The sequence below is a fragment of the Erythrolamprus reginae genome, chromosome 7 (genome assembly GCF_031021105.1).
Source record: "Erythrolamprus reginae isolate rEryReg1 chromosome 7, rEryReg1.hap1, whole genome shotgun sequence".
NCBI lineage: Eukaryota > Metazoa > Chordata > Lepidosauria > Squamata > Dipsadidae > Erythrolamprus > Erythrolamprus reginae.
Window position 1 is genome coordinate 52,911,074 of NC_091956.1, and position 17,472 is coordinate 52,928,545.

The 17,472-nt window shown below is 37.3% G+C and overlaps 1 protein-coding gene across 6 annotated transcripts in view; it reads right to left on the bottom strand.

Moving 5' to 3' along the window:
• ACSL1 (acyl-CoA synthetase long chain family member 1) overlaps positions 1-17,472 on the bottom strand; it is a 51,757-nt gene that overhangs the window by 8,088 nt on the left and 26,197 nt on the right. For 3 of the 6 annotated variants that reach the window (XM_070757552.1, XM_070757554.1, XM_070757556.1), the window contains exons 11-17: positions 13,556-13,633; positions 7,007-7,141; positions 6,444-6,578; positions 4,328-4,423; positions 3,460-3,532; positions 2,552-2,640; positions 1,744-1,860 (exon numbers count right to left, since the gene is read on the bottom strand). In XM_070757552.1, the coding sequence (XP_070613653.1) occupies positions 1,744-1,860; positions 2,552-2,640; positions 3,460-3,532; positions 4,328-4,423; positions 6,444-6,578; positions 7,007-7,141; positions 13,556-13,633 (723 nt within the window). Of the gene's footprint in view, positions 1-1,743; positions 1,861-2,551; positions 2,641-3,459; positions 3,533-4,327; positions 4,424-6,443; positions 6,579-7,006; positions 7,142-13,427; positions 13,506-13,555; positions 13,634-17,472 lie in introns of all 6 variants that reach the window. The other 3 variants (XM_070757553.1, XM_070757550.1, XM_070757551.1) reach the window with 1 other exon arrangement.

The window sequence follows — 17,472 nt, forward strand, 5'->3', positions numbered from 1 at the left end:
CAGCCCCATGATAAGTTGTATTTTGAGACCAAGATAGGAAAACACAAAATATATGTCCATTTGTTCATTTGTTTGTTTATTCATTCATTCGTCAGCTTTGTTTCCTGCCATTACATTGTGCTCTTATAATCTTGTTCAGGTAGTACTCCACTTACAACCACTCATTTAGTGTTACAGTAGTTCACTAAGAAAGTGACTGATGACCTGTTTTCACACTTAGACCACTGCAGCATCCCCATGGTCTCATGATCAAAATTTGAGCACTTGATAGCTGGCATGTGTTTATGGCAGTTGCACTTTCCCAGCTGGCTTCTGACAAAATCAATGAGGGAAGCCGGATTCACTTAACGACTGCATAATTCACTTAACAACAGCAGTCATTCACTTAACTGTGGCAACTTAACTGTAAAATGGGATGCACATCATTTAAAAACTGCCTTGGTTACAAACAGAAATGTTGGGCTCAATTGTGTTATAAGTCGAGGACTACCTGTATGATTTTGTGCTGGGGGAAAAATACTCAATTGCTTTGAAAGTACAGTGGTACCTCTACCTAGGAACGCCTCTACTTACCAACTTTTATAGGTAAGAACCGGGTGTTCAAGATTTTTTTGCCTCTTCTCAAGAACCATTTTCCACTTACAAACCTGAGCCTCTGAAACTGTAACCGGAAAAGGCAGGGAGAAGCCTCTGTGGGGCCTCTCTAGGAATCTCCTGGGAGGAAACAGGGCCAGAAAAGGCAGGGAGAAGCCTCTGTGTGGCCTCTCTAGGAATCTCCTGGGAGGAAAGAGGGCTGGAAAAGGCAGGGAGAAGCCTCCATGGGGCCTCTCTAGGAATCTCCTGGGAGGAAAGAGGACTGGAAAAGCTGGGGAGAAGCCTCCATGGGGCCTCTTTAGGAATCTCCTGGGAGGAAACAGGGCCTCCACTTTCCCTATGGTTTCCCCAATCGCACGCATTATATGCTTTTACATTGATTAATATGGGGAAAATTGCTTCTTCTTACAAACTTTTCTACTTAAGAACCTGGTCACAGAACAAATTAAGTTTGTAAGTAGAGATACCACTGTAACTTGATATCATTTACCAAGGAAATTGTTATAAAAGTTTACAATAAATTTTCTACTAAGATCCCTTGCAAAACACTAATTTGTGGTGTTCTGGGACTGGTGATGCCCATAAGATTTCCCCCCCCTGAAACTGAACTGATTCACTTCCAACCTAGCTACAGAAGAAAAATACCCAGTGAAATAGGCTTTTTGCTTATGGTCAGGTCTGTATGGTAGCCTTTTTCCACATCCTGCTGCAACTGTACTTAATATAGCTTCTATATCACAGTCTATATGTATCTATATCACAGTCCTTGTGTATATACAAAGGCTCTAATAATATTAAATAATGAACAATAGCATGAAAGGTTGGACAGTTACATGCTGAATTTTAATTGCAAGCCCAGCTATTCCAATGAAGCACATAGTACAGAGAAAGGGTTGGACAATGATATTCAGAATTGCTAGGAATCTGATATCTAAGCTGAAAATCATCTCAGTGTTTATACTATCAACTTGATAGTACCATGTTTTTTTATAAGACACTTGTGCTATACGTGATCAATAGATTGAATGTCACAGAAATATGCAAGCATGCAACAGAAAAGTTCTGGCACTAAAATAGTGAAGTAACCCATTGATGAAAGGAATGTCTTCTGTCTATTCACAAAATACATTTGATTACAAACTGGCTTACCGGTAACCACTTCCCAATATCTCCAGTATGTACCCAGCCATCTTTGTCAAAAACCTCTGCTGTTTTTTCAGGATCTTTCAGATAGCCTTTAAACACATTTGCTCCTTTTACACAAACCTAGAACAGAAGTGGACTGTGCTTAAAAAACATCCCTCCATAAAACTGATTATCCTACTGTTTTATGTAGGAATGGAAATATCATTCATTCACTACACCAACTGATTCTTCCTAAGCTCACTTGTTATTATTTTTAAGCAAATTTGCCAATATCTTGGTAAATAATACTGATCAAAATCATGATACCTTTAAAAATGTTTTAAACTGATTCTTGTAGAATAGAGAATGTAACTAAAAATTTAAAACATGCAATTTAAAACAGAAAGACATTTTCTGACATTTGGGTAGGTTTTGCACTTATGTTATACATGTAAGAACATAAACTAGTGTAGCAGGAACTAGCAGTTCACCCCAATATAAACACATTGCAATTGCCCAAGGCTGATACTTGATCTATTAAGTGTTTATAATGTCAGAAATGCAGGAGGAAAAAACTGAGTTTTTAATCTTGATCTCTCTGACTCTCTTTCTCCCTCACACACACCCACTCACATTGTATGAAGATTCTATATCTGTTGCTCTCCAGCAGACAATGAACTATTATGTTAAGGCTTAATTTGTTTTGCCTACAAGACAGTTTCTAATCTAGCTGAACTGTGTTTGACATCTTCTGCCAACTCAAGCCAAGAACTGAATGGGATTTTAAATTGTTGTAAAAGCCAAGCCTTGGAGTTCAGATAGCACAACTTACCTCACCCTCTCCTTTGGCAGCAAAATAATTCATTTCTTCTACGTCAACCAGCTTTATGATATTGCAAGGCATTGGGGCACCAACGTGACCTATTGGTGAAATAATAATATTTTGTTTTAGGTTGATTTTAACTATATGCTACCAGAGTCACTCTGAATAAAAGTTATTAATAAACAATGCAATTCTTTTTTTTTTTTTAAAGATACACACACACACACAAAGAGTATATAATTTTAAAGTCCATTTCTAAGAATTGTATGTTCTTCACATGGTACTGAACTGAACTGGATTTGAGCGTAGTTCCGCTAGCATGCAGCATATCACCCATGGGAACTCCTGTAACATAATGGTCTTAATGATAGTTCTTATTAACTTTTCTTTTTACATACTTATTTTATTGGCTAGAATTATATGCCACTTTTTCTCTAGAAGCTGAAGACAGCTTAAGCAGGAGTTTTCCCATCATTTCATCCTTGCAATGTCTATGATGCCAGTTAAGCAGGGTGTGACATGCACAGAAGCCGAATCTCACATGGAGGCGCGGGTAAACACATCGGGGGTGCACAGATGCATGTGCACCGCAATTTTCGCTACCACACTACCATGTGGCCTCATACCAGGTGCAGCCCAACACTGGACACATACAAACATCAATAATAAGGCCAAGGCTATATTTTGGGGGTCAAAAAACATAAGACAGGGTCTTATTTGAGGAAAACATGGAATATAAATATAAATAATATACATACAAATAATATACAAATATTAATATAAATTGCTGGACATTACTTCTGAATTGCTGCTCACTTTTGATTAATTTTTATTTTTGAAGTTTCTTGAGACATGCTTTGGCTGGCCTGATTTAAATTATATTAATAACTTTTTAAATAAATTTTAAAAAGTCCTACCAGCAGTCCAGTCACCAGGTATTGTTAGAGTGCATCCAGCTGTGCATTCTGTTTGTCCATAGCCTTCATAAAACTGTGAACATAAAGATCAGTCACTGAAGCTTTCTCCACCCAATAGGAATTCTATTTTATTATTTCTCAAGACAAAAGTATTGAACAAATGTAGAATTTCTTTTCATCCTTGGTTTTCCAATTTAATTTTATTCAGTATATGTAGTCGTATTCCATATGAATAATAATGTACAGTATTTAGTTAAACAATTACTTATTTTAAATTTGGAATTTAAAGAATTTTAAATTCCAAATTTAATTTAAAGAAACAGTCCAAGAATGTTTGTTTAGTTTAATTATAGAAATGCTTTCTAAGTCTTGAACTAACATTGATCTTGTTTTCTAATACTCCAAACGGGACTTGCCTATTGAAACACATCAAGAATAAATTATTCTTGGTCACCGACATACCAATGGTACATTGCAAAACCTTTTTTGTTGAGTTTCTATGTAATTCTAGTCTGAAAAAGACTACATTCATGTATGGTAACAATTCTTGATTTATATGCTATTGATTATAAAATTCTTATTTATATAATTGATTTTGTAATTTAGGTAAAAATTAATAACTAAGAGAAACTTCATGTGCCACTTAGAGAGTCAATAATACTGTTTTTTCACAGTCCAGTTTTCAATACTGTTTGATGTTGCATTGCCTTCTGTCCCTTCTTGTGCTCAGTTAATCATTTAAGTGCTTTGTAAAAAAATTAGTCCAATTGTCTTAATTGTAACTTCAAGATGATAAGATATGATATTTGTAATGTAATGAAATATAATGAAAATAACATTTTCCATTTCTGTTACACTCCAAGCTCACCTGACAACCAAGAGCTGCTCTTAGGAAGGTCAATACATTTGCAGAAACAGGAGCTGCTCCTGTAATCATTAGTTTGACATTTCCTCCCAGATTTGCCTAAGGAAAGGAATAAAAGAAACTCCAAACATCATCACTTCAACAACCACAGGGAAGCCAAAAATCTATGGTGAGTGGCACTTGGATCATACTTGGAAGAATATTCAACAGCCCAAATCCCCTGAACTCTTTCCAAGTGTATGTGTATTTAAAGGCAGCCTGGCGTCACTTGAATGAATAGACAGACTATTTTTTTCAAGGAGCATTTGTTGCAATGCTGCCAGCCAGATACATTTTGCCCTGTAACTTCATCTAAAACTAAAATAGGCCATACAATATTGTTAAATAATCCTTCTACCACCAAACATATATATTACGAAATACCATATGGGGCCTCATCTGGCAATATTATACCAGGAAGGAGAAGCAACCTATTCCATTTACATAATAATAATTTTTACTGCCCTAACAGGAAGGGAATTATATCTGAATTACACTGTATCATATCCAAATACATGACTAATTTTTCCTTGTCTTGGCTCTGTTTTCTTCACATAGACTCATATATAGTTATTGCATATGATGATAGTTACAGAAGCAAAACTTCTCACATGTGTAACACAGTCATCTAATGGATTTTCTAGTCCAATGTCATATAGGATAACCTTGAAGCACTTGTTTTGAGTGACTCGGATAATTAAAAACAAGTACTATAGCTTCAGAATAGAAATAATTTTTCAGATTTTTTTTAAAAAAATATAATATTTAATAGCATTTAGACTTACATACCACTTCACAGTACTTTACAGCCCTCTCTAAATAGTTTAGTCAGCATGTTGCCCCCAACAATCTGGCTCCTCATTTTACCCACCTTGGAAGGATGGAAGGATGAGTCAACCTTGAGCCTGGTGAAATATGAACTACCTAATTGCAGGCAGCAGAAGCAGCCTACAATCCTGCACTCTAAGTACTGCGTGACCAAGGCTCATATCTAAATGAAATATCTAAATTTAAAAATGTAAGAGCTATGGATCTGCACAAAAGACCCTTGATTACCTTGCTTTACTAGACTAGGTAAAATCAGAATCACTTGTTTACAAACACCAGCAGTTACATACATGTATCGAGTCACTATGTGAAAGATGCTAAGGTTAAGCTGCTATTTTTGACTCTGTCAAATGGTACTGCCTCACACACCAAACAATATTTTGTCACTGGAAATCTACTTTGAGTCTTCTACATGCAAATAAAGATTTTTCTACCAAAAAAAGTATTCCAATATTCACTTCCTTCAGTCACAATCTAAAGTCAAACAATTTTGAAGAATTATATGACAGGTAGTCCTTGACTTATGACCATAATTGAGCCTATCTGCTAAGGAAGATAGTTAAGTGAGTTTTGCCCCATTTTACAATCTTCCTTCACAAAGTTGTTAAGTCAATCACTACAGTTGTTCAGTTAGTAACACAACTGTTAAGAAAGAATCTTTCCCATTGACTTTGCCTCTCAGGTGGTGACAAAAAGTGATCACATAATGCTGGGATAGTGCGACTGTCATAAATACACGCCAGTTGCCAAGTGCCCAAATTGTGATCATATGATCACAGGGATGCCGCAAAGGTTGTAAGTGTGAAAACGAGTCATAAGCCACTTTTTTCAGTGCTGTTGTAACTTTGCATGTTTACTAAATGAATGATTGTAAGTCAAGGACTAACTATATGTTATGTTAGCTGAATTCTTATGTTATATGAAAAACATATAATCAAATAGATAAGTATGCACTCTATATGTAAAGGGTCCTAGAGTCAATTCTTATTACCACTAGGTAAATTTAATCAGAGAAGTCTTAGCAATCGTATAGTGGTCTAATCATAAAAGGTCATAGGAGTTACTGCCCTCTAAAAGAAAATCTCCATCTGAAACATCAAGTGGTGGTTGTCTAGCAGTATAAAACATGCTAATCTGGATGTATCAGTGATTTAATAAACAATTGCCCTAATTTCATAGCCACAAATTAAAAAAAAAGAATCAAGAACTTTAAGAGAGCAATCAACTCTCAAATCATCAGCAATCAATTTACCTGTACTTTGTGAAAAATCATTTTATCCCATAGGCTGTTATTTCTAATAATGCCACTTCTAAGTTCTGCCTCTTTCCTCTTGGAAGCAAAATCCAATATCCACCGCTTCAATGAAGTGTTTGCTTGATGAAAGATCTGCAAAAGAGTGCAATTTTCTTCAAGATGCCATAGAAACAAGTGAATACATTTTTCACCATTGTATGCCACTGTTAATTGAACAAGTGCTTGAGAATTCCTGCTTGCTATTTTTCATTGCTAATCATTAAAGCCATTATAATCCTTTGATGAGGCCCACTCTATACCCCATCTACTGTAGGCTGTAGTAGACATAATTTTGTGGTTACATGTAAATGCAAATAACATGTAGGAAAAATCTTAAAGCTGCTGCAACATTGAATGACTGCCGCTGCGTTTTCATCCCCTAGATACAAATGAGAACTTTGCTTTTACAAATCAAATATGCTTTATTTGCTACCATTAGATTCCCAAAGCATAAAAATTGATTTCCTAAAATATCATGGTAAGCAACGGTGCCTATTATGTTCAGTTTCACATAGACTTACTTTATCAAACATTCTGTTCAACAATCTTGGAACTACGGGGAACACTGTAGGCTGCAAAGTTTTTAAGTCATCCATGAGTAGCCTGATGTCTCCTTGGAAAAATCCAATCCGAGCCCCATGGCAAAGAATGACACACTAAGAAACATAGAAACATAGAAACATAGAAGTCTGACGGCAGAAAAAGACCTCCTGGTCCATCTAGTCTGCCCTTATACTATTTTCTGTATTTTATCTTAGGATGGATATATGTTTATCCCAGGCATGTTTAAATTCAGTTACTGTGGATTTATCTACCACGTCTGCTGGAAGTTTGTTCCAAGGATCTACTACTCTTTCAGTAAAATAATATTTTCTCATGTTGCTTTTGATCTTTCCCCCAACTAACTTCAGATTGTGATCTTTCTCCCAACTAACTTCAGGTTGTGTCCCCTTGTTCTTGTGTTCACTTTCCTTTTAAAAACACTTCCCTCCTGGACCCTTTAATATATTTAAGGACAATAAAGAAAGAGGGAATCAAAAATAAACCAAGGCAAATAAAATTTGATCAGCTTATTTTTAAAAAATGAGCAGAAATTGGAACAGTTTATTAATGTTATTACTGTAGTCCAAGTTATCAGCATTTCCTTTTGCACCATATACAGATCAGCCCAATCTGTTTTATTGTTAGGGAACACAGAGACAAAGCTTTTGTTCTCCAGCTACTTTGACATATTCTTGGAATTATATTTGCCTATTAATAGCATTATTGAAATTTAGACTCTACACCAGCTTCTACTCTTATAACTGGATTCTTTATAGTTACAGAAAATTTACTAGGAGGCAAAACTGAATAATCACTTTTAACTGATTTTATTATAAGTTATCCATCTGGCAGCATATTACTTCCTTAGCATGTGACTTTTTGAAGTCACTTTTTTGCTTAAGATTCAGGGGATGTAGCATATCCCTGTTAAAATGCCTGGGTTTTGAGATCTTAAAAAATCACCAAGATAAACCACTTCAGAATTTTTTTTCCACCTTTAATATAACATGGAAACTGTACAATTCAATTGAAAAACAAACTAAAATCTTTTAGGGGAAAATAATAAAAAATTACAATAACATGGTTGCATAAGTGTGCACAACCTCTTATAAGTAGGGATGCGGCTGTGTTCAGAATTAAAATCTGTTAAAATCAAAGTTGAACTTTTATGCCATAATTCCAAAAATTATGCTTAGCTCCAAAAAACCACTATGCATCACCAAAGGTACAACATACCCATGGTTGTGGCAGCATTATGCTTTGGGGTTGCTTTTCTTCAGCTGGAACTACAGGTAAAACTCGAAAAATTAGAACATCGTGCAAAAGTTCATTTATTTCAGTAATGCAACTTAAAAGAAACTCATTACAATGCAAGGCAAGATAGTTCAAGCCGTGATTTGTCATAATTGTGATGATTATAGGGTACAGCTCATGAAAACCCCAAATCCACCATCTCAGAAAATTAGAATGCATGCGATCAATAAAACAAAGATTGTTTATAGAACAATATCGGACCTCTGAAAAGTATAAGCATGCATATGTATTCAGTACTTGGTTTGGGCCTCCTTTGCAGCAATTACTGCCTCAATGCAGCATGGCATGGAAGCTATCAGCCTGTGGCACTGCTGAAGTGTTATGGAAGACCAGCATGCTTCAATAGCAGCCTTCAGCTCTTCTGCATTGTTTGGACTCATGACTCTCATCTTTCTCTTGGCAATGCCCCATAGATTGTCTATGGGGTTTAGGTCAAACAAGTTTGCTGGCCAATCAAGCACAGTAATCCCAGTGTCATTGAATCAGATTTTGCCAACTCCTGCTGGAAAATTGAAGTCAGTATCCCCATAAAACTCAGCTGCGGAAGGAAGCATGAAGTGCTCCAAAATCTCCTGATAGATGTCTGCATTGACTCTGGACTACAGTGGACCAACACCAGCAGATGACATAGCTCCCCAAATCAACAGATCGTGGAAACTTCACACTAGACTTCAAACATCTTGCTGTGTGTGCCTCTCCATTCTTCCTCCATATTCTGGGCCTTGATTGCCAAATGAAATGCAAAAGTTTCCACAGTCAACTTTCAACATGACTATAACTCAAAACACATTCCCAAATCAACAAAAGAATAGCTTTACCAGGTCAAACTTTTAGAATGGCCCAGCAAGGGCCCTGACCTGAATCCAATTGAAAATTTATGGAATGACTGAAGAGGGCTGAACACAGAAGAGGGCATCTTGGAGAGCTTTTGCAAGGAAGAATGGCAAAGATTCCCAAGGCAAGATGTGCCAAACTGCCAGGCTCCTACCCAAAAGACTGACTGCTGGCATCAGATTAAAAAGTCCTTCAACAAAGTATTAGTTCAAGGGTATACGTGTTTTATGCAACCATATCATGGAACATTTTTAGTGATATTTTGCTCTCTAAAAGATTTCAGTTTTTCAGTGGAAAAACAAACTGTAGTGTTTATTGTTAAATTAAAGATGGGGAAAAAATCTGATTTATTTTGATCTTATTATTTTTTATATCTCAAAAAACTGGCATTTTAACCATGGTATGCAAACCTTTTACATCCACTGTACTTGTAACTTCAAACATATCCACCATAACTGTCTTCATCCCTGAAGCAGTGAAAAATTAGTGTAAAACCACCTGCCTGGTTAGCTAATAGTACATTTATAAATATCACACAGTCATATCATTTCTTCCTCCTGCAGAAAATGAAAGAATAACTAATCTTGTGACATCAAAGAGCTAAAGTAGAACTAAGATTACAATTTGAAACTGGCTGATCAAGATTGTTCCCTGATTTGTAATGGAGTTTCTGTTTCTGTTTAAAATACTTGAGAAATAGATTAAGGACTTCAGACATTTCATAACCCTCAGCCACTGTGGCAAATAATCAGAATTTTGAATGGTGTAGGCAATTATCTGAAATCATTAATTGCTTGTCCCTGGGATCTGACACCCTAGTTGGTATCTATGTCTCCTGAGCAGGCTTCATTTTATTTTTTAATAATAATAGCTTCACTGTGTTTTAGACAATTTCAAGACAAGAAAGCAATATATGTTACAGCAATCACGATGGAGAGATCATTCTGAAGAGAGAGAAGTTCCCTGAAGATGGGCTCCAGTACAAATCTGAAAGCTTAGAAGACTAAAACGCTGATCCTAATGAAAAACACAGATTGGATCCTGCAACATATTTTGGGACACATGTTTGCCTTCATTACTGGTGAAAGAAAAAGCTTAGAATTTTATGTACCAAAATATACCCCCAAAATTGGGTTCAGTTTGCATGCAATCGTATGCAAGATAGAAAGGTGCTAGTTGGACTAGAACAGGAGTGTGTCAAACTCAATTTCATTGAGAGTGCATCAGGGCTGTGGTTGATCTCGAGGGGGTGGGGAGACTGAGTGGGTGTGGCCAACTAGGTAGGAGTGGTCAGCTTGATGCCACTCCCCAAACTGCTGGGGAGTTTCCTTTTTGCATTGGGTAAACCGGGCCGAAACCACACTGGCCCAATGTTTCCTCTTCACATTGGGTAGACCTGGCTGAAGCGACGCAGGACAGCCCCTTACATTTTCCCAGATGGCCCTGTGGGCCGGATCCAATTACATCATAGGCCAGATCCAGCCCACAGGCCTTGTGCTTGACACTCCTAGACTAGAGCAATGTTTCTCAACCTTGGAAACTAAGATGTGTACACCTTAACTCTCAGAATTCCCCAGCCAGAATAATAAGAGAAACAATATAGATAATTACTAGAGCTGTCCAATGCTTGGGTTTTGATTTGTAGTACGTACATATGTGGGAAGGCAAGACAGGTTGTCAGGTTCTCTCCATAATTTGTTAAAACAGCTACATGTACTCCACTAGCTACCATGTCACTAAGACAATGTTTCCCAACCTGATTGTGGAATTCTGGGAGTTGAAGTCCAAATATCTTCAAGTTGCCAAAGTTGGGAAACACTGCACTAAACACTTAATTGCATTGCAACAGTAAAGGAATTATGCTAAGTACATAATATACCTTCATGTTTGTCATCTTATTTCAGTGTCAGTGAAATCTGAAGATGTTGTACCTTTAGAAACAGTTTTATTATCAAAGTAGAAAGCAGCAAATCACATTGCTACAATTTTTCACTTAAATTCATTATTTTCTTATCTAGGATGACAAAATGTTTCATTTTTTATGGAGTCCATTTTTATGAAGAGGTATAGATTAGCATAAAAATATTTTTGGTTCAGTGAAATCTGTACGCAAATACCCCTTAGGCTCATTCAGGATTGAATTTATTTTTCAGTTTGTAGTTGTCTATATAAGAAAAATCTGAGATTACTCAGAGATTATTTTTCAAACAGAATTCTAAATCCAATAGGACTAAAAAGATTCAATTAATTATAAGCAATTCTGACAGAATGTGAAAAGTGCACACAGACAATATATTTATAAATTAAAACAGTGTACAAAGAACACAATAGAGAAAAAAGTGTACAATACTTTTTCTCCGAAAATATGACCTGCTCAGACCTGCTCGTAGCTTGATTTTTACGTGTACCCAATATAAGCCAAACGCCCCCAAATAATCCTAATTAAGATCCCGCCCACTCCAGGGTGCACAGGTAAAATTTAAGCTAGGGTGGGGATGGGGGAGTGGACCTGCCCTACTATTTACCTTCGGATAGTTGCCAGCCAGGCCTTGCACACCATGGCCCATTTCTTCTGCAGCTGGCAAGGCTCAATTCCAGAGCTCACTTATTTTATTTATTTATTTATTTATTTGATTTTTATGCCGCCCTTCTCCCTAGACTCAGGGCAGCTTACAACATATTAGCAATAGCACTTTTTAACAGAGCCAGCATATTCCCCCCACAATCCGGGTCCTTATTTTGCCCACCTCGGAAGGATGTAAGGCTGAGTCAACCTTAAACTGGGGATGAGATTTGAACCACTAACCTGCAGATCCACAGTCAGCTTCAGTGGCCTGCAATACAGCACTCTACCTGCTGCGCCACCCCGGCTTATCAGCTACAGAGGCCTTCAGGAAAGCCTTGCTGGCTGCCGAACAAATGGGCCGAGGTGAGCGAGTCCTGGCTGCAATTATTTGAAGCTGAAGAAGCTCTTGAAAGCCTCTGACAGCAAAAAGGAGGCTTGGGGCCACATGCACAAGTGAGGTGAGTCAGTGGACAACATTTTTTGTCTTTTTTAATGGCAAAAAAATTATAAGACTGGGCATTATTTTTGAGGAAACATGGGTATAAAGCTGAGACTGTACTCTTCTTCAGATACAACAAAACTATAATTATTAGCAGTGAATACAAATATATTCTGCATGTTTTGTATGTCCATCCTAGTCTCCCTATGCTAGTGAGGGGGGGGGGGATTAAATGGCAGTATGGCTGAGTGTAAAGAATAAAGGATGATGACCTTGAAAGAGATATGCAAGATATGTTGCCTAAGAAAAGGGGGCTGAAACATTTTGTAGGTCCAGAGCAACAAGATAAAATTCAGAATTTTAGATTACATTGAGAAGCAGTTTAGACCTTACAAATTAATTGAACTACAAGGAGGATATATTATATAGTATAGACTTGTCATTATAGCTAATCTCAATAAAAGTAATTTTCCTGTGGAGTTGATTTAAAGGTCTGGTCTATTTTGTAGGACTTACGCTGAGTTCATGTACTGAACTGTAACAACTATAATGATTGGGGTAAGCATCATAACCCAAACCAAGCACAAATCATGAAGTGAACCCTATCTATAACTATCACTGAATACATTTAGAAGCTGAAATATCACTGCAGTCCCTGAATTTTTCACCTCCACAAAGAAGGTTGGGCTGAAGAATATGGTGTGTGGAAATATTATGCTGCCAACTCTCTTTACCTGTAATCTGTAACATATCACAAAGATTCACAATTGTTATAAATTAACAGAAACACTTTTAATGGAAGTCTGTTTGCCAAAAGCTCTCTAGCCTTGTAAGATAAACAGATGTTAACAGAGTATGATGTTGCAATTTAACATTTTTGGCTAAAAGGTTCTAGGTCTTGGTTCCTATTTATTGCTGGGCCAACTCTCATTCCTACCAATGATCATATTGACAGGGAGCTGTTCTTATTTTTTACACTTATATCCTATCTTTCTTGTCGGAGCTAAAGGCAACATGCATAAAACGTCCTTCAGCATGTTTATTCAAAGCCCTAGAAAATGGTTGCGCTAAGAACGAGCAATCATTCCTTAATTATTCCATTTCCAGGGCAAAAAATGGATTTGGATTTAATGGCAATTGTATATTCCCAATTTTATTTGGGGAACTAAATTAAGTTAGCTAAATTATGTGAGTCTAAAACAGATTTATCGGTTGTAAGTAGGCCGCCATGTATTGTTTTACTTACCTGGACTATTCTTTCAAACATATGTGCAAGAGGCAGAAAGGAAATATGTGTGTCACTTGGGCTTGTCATATATCCTGTCTGCAAAAGAGGAAACTACTTAAAAGAGACATTAAAATACAAATGCCTACCTCAACAATTCTTTCAAACATATGAGCCAGGGGTAAGAAGGAGATTAAGGTGTCTTCAGGAGTAGGAAAAACTGCTTTCTGTAAGCAGAAGCACCAAGAAGTAGAAGAGAAAAAGAAACCAATTACACAATAATTTTTAAAACAAAAAGCTGCCACATCCAAAGCAAGCAGAACAGAATCAATTCAAATGATTACCAAACCCATTAGAAAGAATAGGAAATAAGCCCAGTTTGGTCCATTAAGCCAGAGTAATATTCTATGCTCTTTCTACAACTTTATGGCCATATGCTTTGAAAATCCAACCTAAACCAACTTTTAAGATTAAAGGGATGTTACAGAACCATATTAAGTCAATGCATTATACCTCTAAATTGGAGAGGCAAATTTCAGCATTATATAATAACCTAATAACCAAGGTATATACTTATTAGACTATGGTTACACTTATATTTATGTCTCACATTCAAGATGAATGTACACCTTATATGCTTTTCTCTTAAGAGATAACAAACTGACTGTTTGGATTACAACATGTTTTGTTTCAAGTCTAAAGATCTTGTCACATAAGGCATGAAGTATTTAGTACCTAAATCTTTATGTGGATAGTTCTCTAGATACATTGGGAGGTGGTTTGGAATTTTAGAAGTTAGACCCTGAAATGTGGGAAGATATTAGATTGTAAAAGATTGGTTAAGGAACTTCAAGCTGTTCTTAGATTATCAATTGTTTTAGAAAAATCAATTTGGCGTCATTGTAAATAGGATAAAACCAGCAGGAAGAAAGCCAAGCCACATAATTCACCAAAGTATGCTCTATATGCAGAAAAGATCAGAGAGCATCAGAAACAATCAAAGTTGCACCAGAGACACCAGAAACAATAAAATATGGCTTCCAGAAAGCAGAATTTTTGTGTTGAACTACAAATCAAGCCTGTACTTAGCTCAATTCCAATTCAGAGGTTACATAAAATTTGTATACTTTCTTATAAAAACAACAAGTTTATAATATGCCAAGGTGTCCATTTGTGCAAGAATTTCTTTTTAAAAAATATTTTATTATTTCTATCTTTAAAGAAACATGTACAACATTAAAACATACACATACATACAAAGAACAAAATTCAAACATAAAAAACCCAGAAACTAGTTTACATATTGTGACATTTCCTCATCAGCGATTTTCCATTTTTTCATCCTTATTTTTATATATCTATTTACAGTTCACATTATTTCTTTATACTTTCTGTATATTCTATTTCTTACATATTATGTTTCTTACTTATATCATTATAATACAGTATTCTGCATACATTGTTTATTTAATATAATCTTATTAATATACCACGTTTCCAACTCATTACTTTTATTTATTTTCTTGTTTTTTTTATTTTCTTGTTCTTTATTCCTTTTTTCCCATTTATATCATTTGTTCCACACTAAGTAATATTTCATTCTCCTGTACACTGTTGTGAGAGTCCAAGCAATGGGTTAAAACTCAGTCAGATGATTGGGCACTGAGTGGATTAAAATGATTGAAACACACCCGCTGGAGAAACCCGCCAGTTTCAAAACTCAGACGATGAAAGAGGGACATGTTTTTTACTAGTCCTACCAATTGATTTTTGCTATTGCTTGGACTCTCTTTTAATAAAGTTAAAGTTTGCATTTTCTAATCGCTAAAGAGTGTGCTGGTTAGTTGGTGTGCTAACAAAAACCTCCACTCCTACTGGATACTGGAATCCCTACCTTTTGGGGTTATGCTTCTGGGGGGGGGGGGAGCATTAATACGGCTTAGGGCCCCTGCCAGGGGTGGGCTACTCCCTGGACCGGTGTGTGTGTGTGCAGTGGGGTAGCGAAAATGGAGCTCCACCCCAGAGCACCCAGTTTCCACTGAAAGGTGTTAAAAGAAAATGCAGGTCATCCTGCATAAGTCATGACCACAGTGCAGTAAAAATTTTGGTAGCCCTTCACTGGTCCCTGCCCTATGGAGTGATACCCAGTCTGAGGCTTCCTGAATTGTTTTTATTTCCATGCAGTCCCACCCTCTTCCTCCCACCTCCCCCTTCTCTGCTGCAACAAAGAGGGAATTCCTTTCATTAAGGGAATTTCCCTTGCTCCTTACCAGGTGCTAATCAGCAGCTTTTCACAGGCAGCTCTTTACTTGATTGAATTGCCTTCAGCTTGCTGGAGGGGCAGGGACCATTTTGAACACTGTTGCCGGCTAGATGTGGAAGCGGCGGCCATTTTAAATGGCCAATAGGTTTATTGCACTCAATGATGGCAGCCATTTTGGGGCTGTCTAAAGTGCCGGTGGCCATTTTGAAACACAAACAACGTGGTTTGAGACCATTTTCCTTGAGAGTTTGACCGGAACGGTTGCCTCTTGCTGATTACAGTGCCCTGAGAATTCCTAGGCCTCACAGTTTACATTATAGCAGGATTGTTACTGACCAAGGGTAAGTACTTCTACAGCTGCTCAAGTAAATCCCCAGATAATTATTACTGCAATCAGAGGGACCTTGTCTAGCCATCTTAACCAACTGTAGTAGTTACAGTGATTATGGCAGACAAAAGCATGGAGCTGTAAGTGAGCAATTATCTACCCCTGCTGCTCCCAAGAAGGCTTCTTTCAAGGGCCATTCGTCCAAAAGCAAAACCACTACTGCTGGGTTCACTTCGGTGGCTTGCCTTAAAGATACAGAATGCAGACTAAGAGCATTAGAGAAGCAGTTTGAGAAAAAACAGAAACAAGCTGCTCTGTCTGTACCTCTCCTCAGCTACTGGCACATCCACTACTACAAGTAGCTCAACCTTTGCCTCTTCAGTCATCTATTCTTTTAGTGGCTCAAGCCTTGCCTACAGTATCAGTCACTGAAGCTGATTGGTCTTCTAAACATCTACCAGGAATACAAACCATTGCTACAGAAAAAACTGCTGCACAGGCCACTCAGGTAGGGGCTGTTGCCTTGGCTCATAACCCTGCACCTGCTATAACACCCCATGCAGCAACCTTCACACAAACAATGGCAGGATTCCTCCAAGGGGCAGTCACATGGTAGAAACTGCCTTCTGGATTGCAAGAATGATTGCCAATGCTTATTCACAGGGCATTGCAATGGGCATCCAACAAACTCCTGTCTACACTGCGTTCCCAGCCAATTTACAAGGGACTTGGTCACAGGTCACTGATGATTATTCCCACCACTCTCCAGAGGCCCATGAGATATCACTCCATGAAGAAAGAAGTGTTTTGGATAAGAACCTGTCAGTAGATGAGGACCTCCTTTCTATTTTTACAGGTCTGCTTAAGCTGGACCTCTTTATGATGTTAAACTATTTAATACCACTGACAATGCTGCTAACATTCACAAAGACCTTGACCATGTAGCAGAATGGTCACACAACTGGCAATTTCAAATCTCAATTAACAAATGCTCTGTCTTACACACTGGCAAAAAGAATCAGAATACAAAACACAAACTTGGAGGAAACAAACTTGTAGATGACCCTCACTCTGTCAAAGACCTTGGAGTACTCATATCCAATGACCTAAGTGTTAGAGCCCACTGTAACAACATTGTCAAAAAAAGCACTAAGATTTGGGGCTGTCTAAAGTGCCGATGGCCATTTTGAAACACAACGTGGTTTGAGACCATTTGCCTTGAGAGTTTGACCGTAGCTTCTTCTCTGGCAATATTACATTGCTAACCAGAGTTTACAAAACATTTGTTAGACCAATTCTGAAATACAGCTCATCTGTCTGGAACCTGCATTGCACATCAGACATTAATACAATCAAGAGAATCCAGAAATATTTCCCAAGAAGAGTCCTTCATTCCTCTGCTCGCAACAAAATACCTTATTCCACCAGATTTGAAATACTGGGATTAGACAATTTACAACTATGTTGCCTCCGAT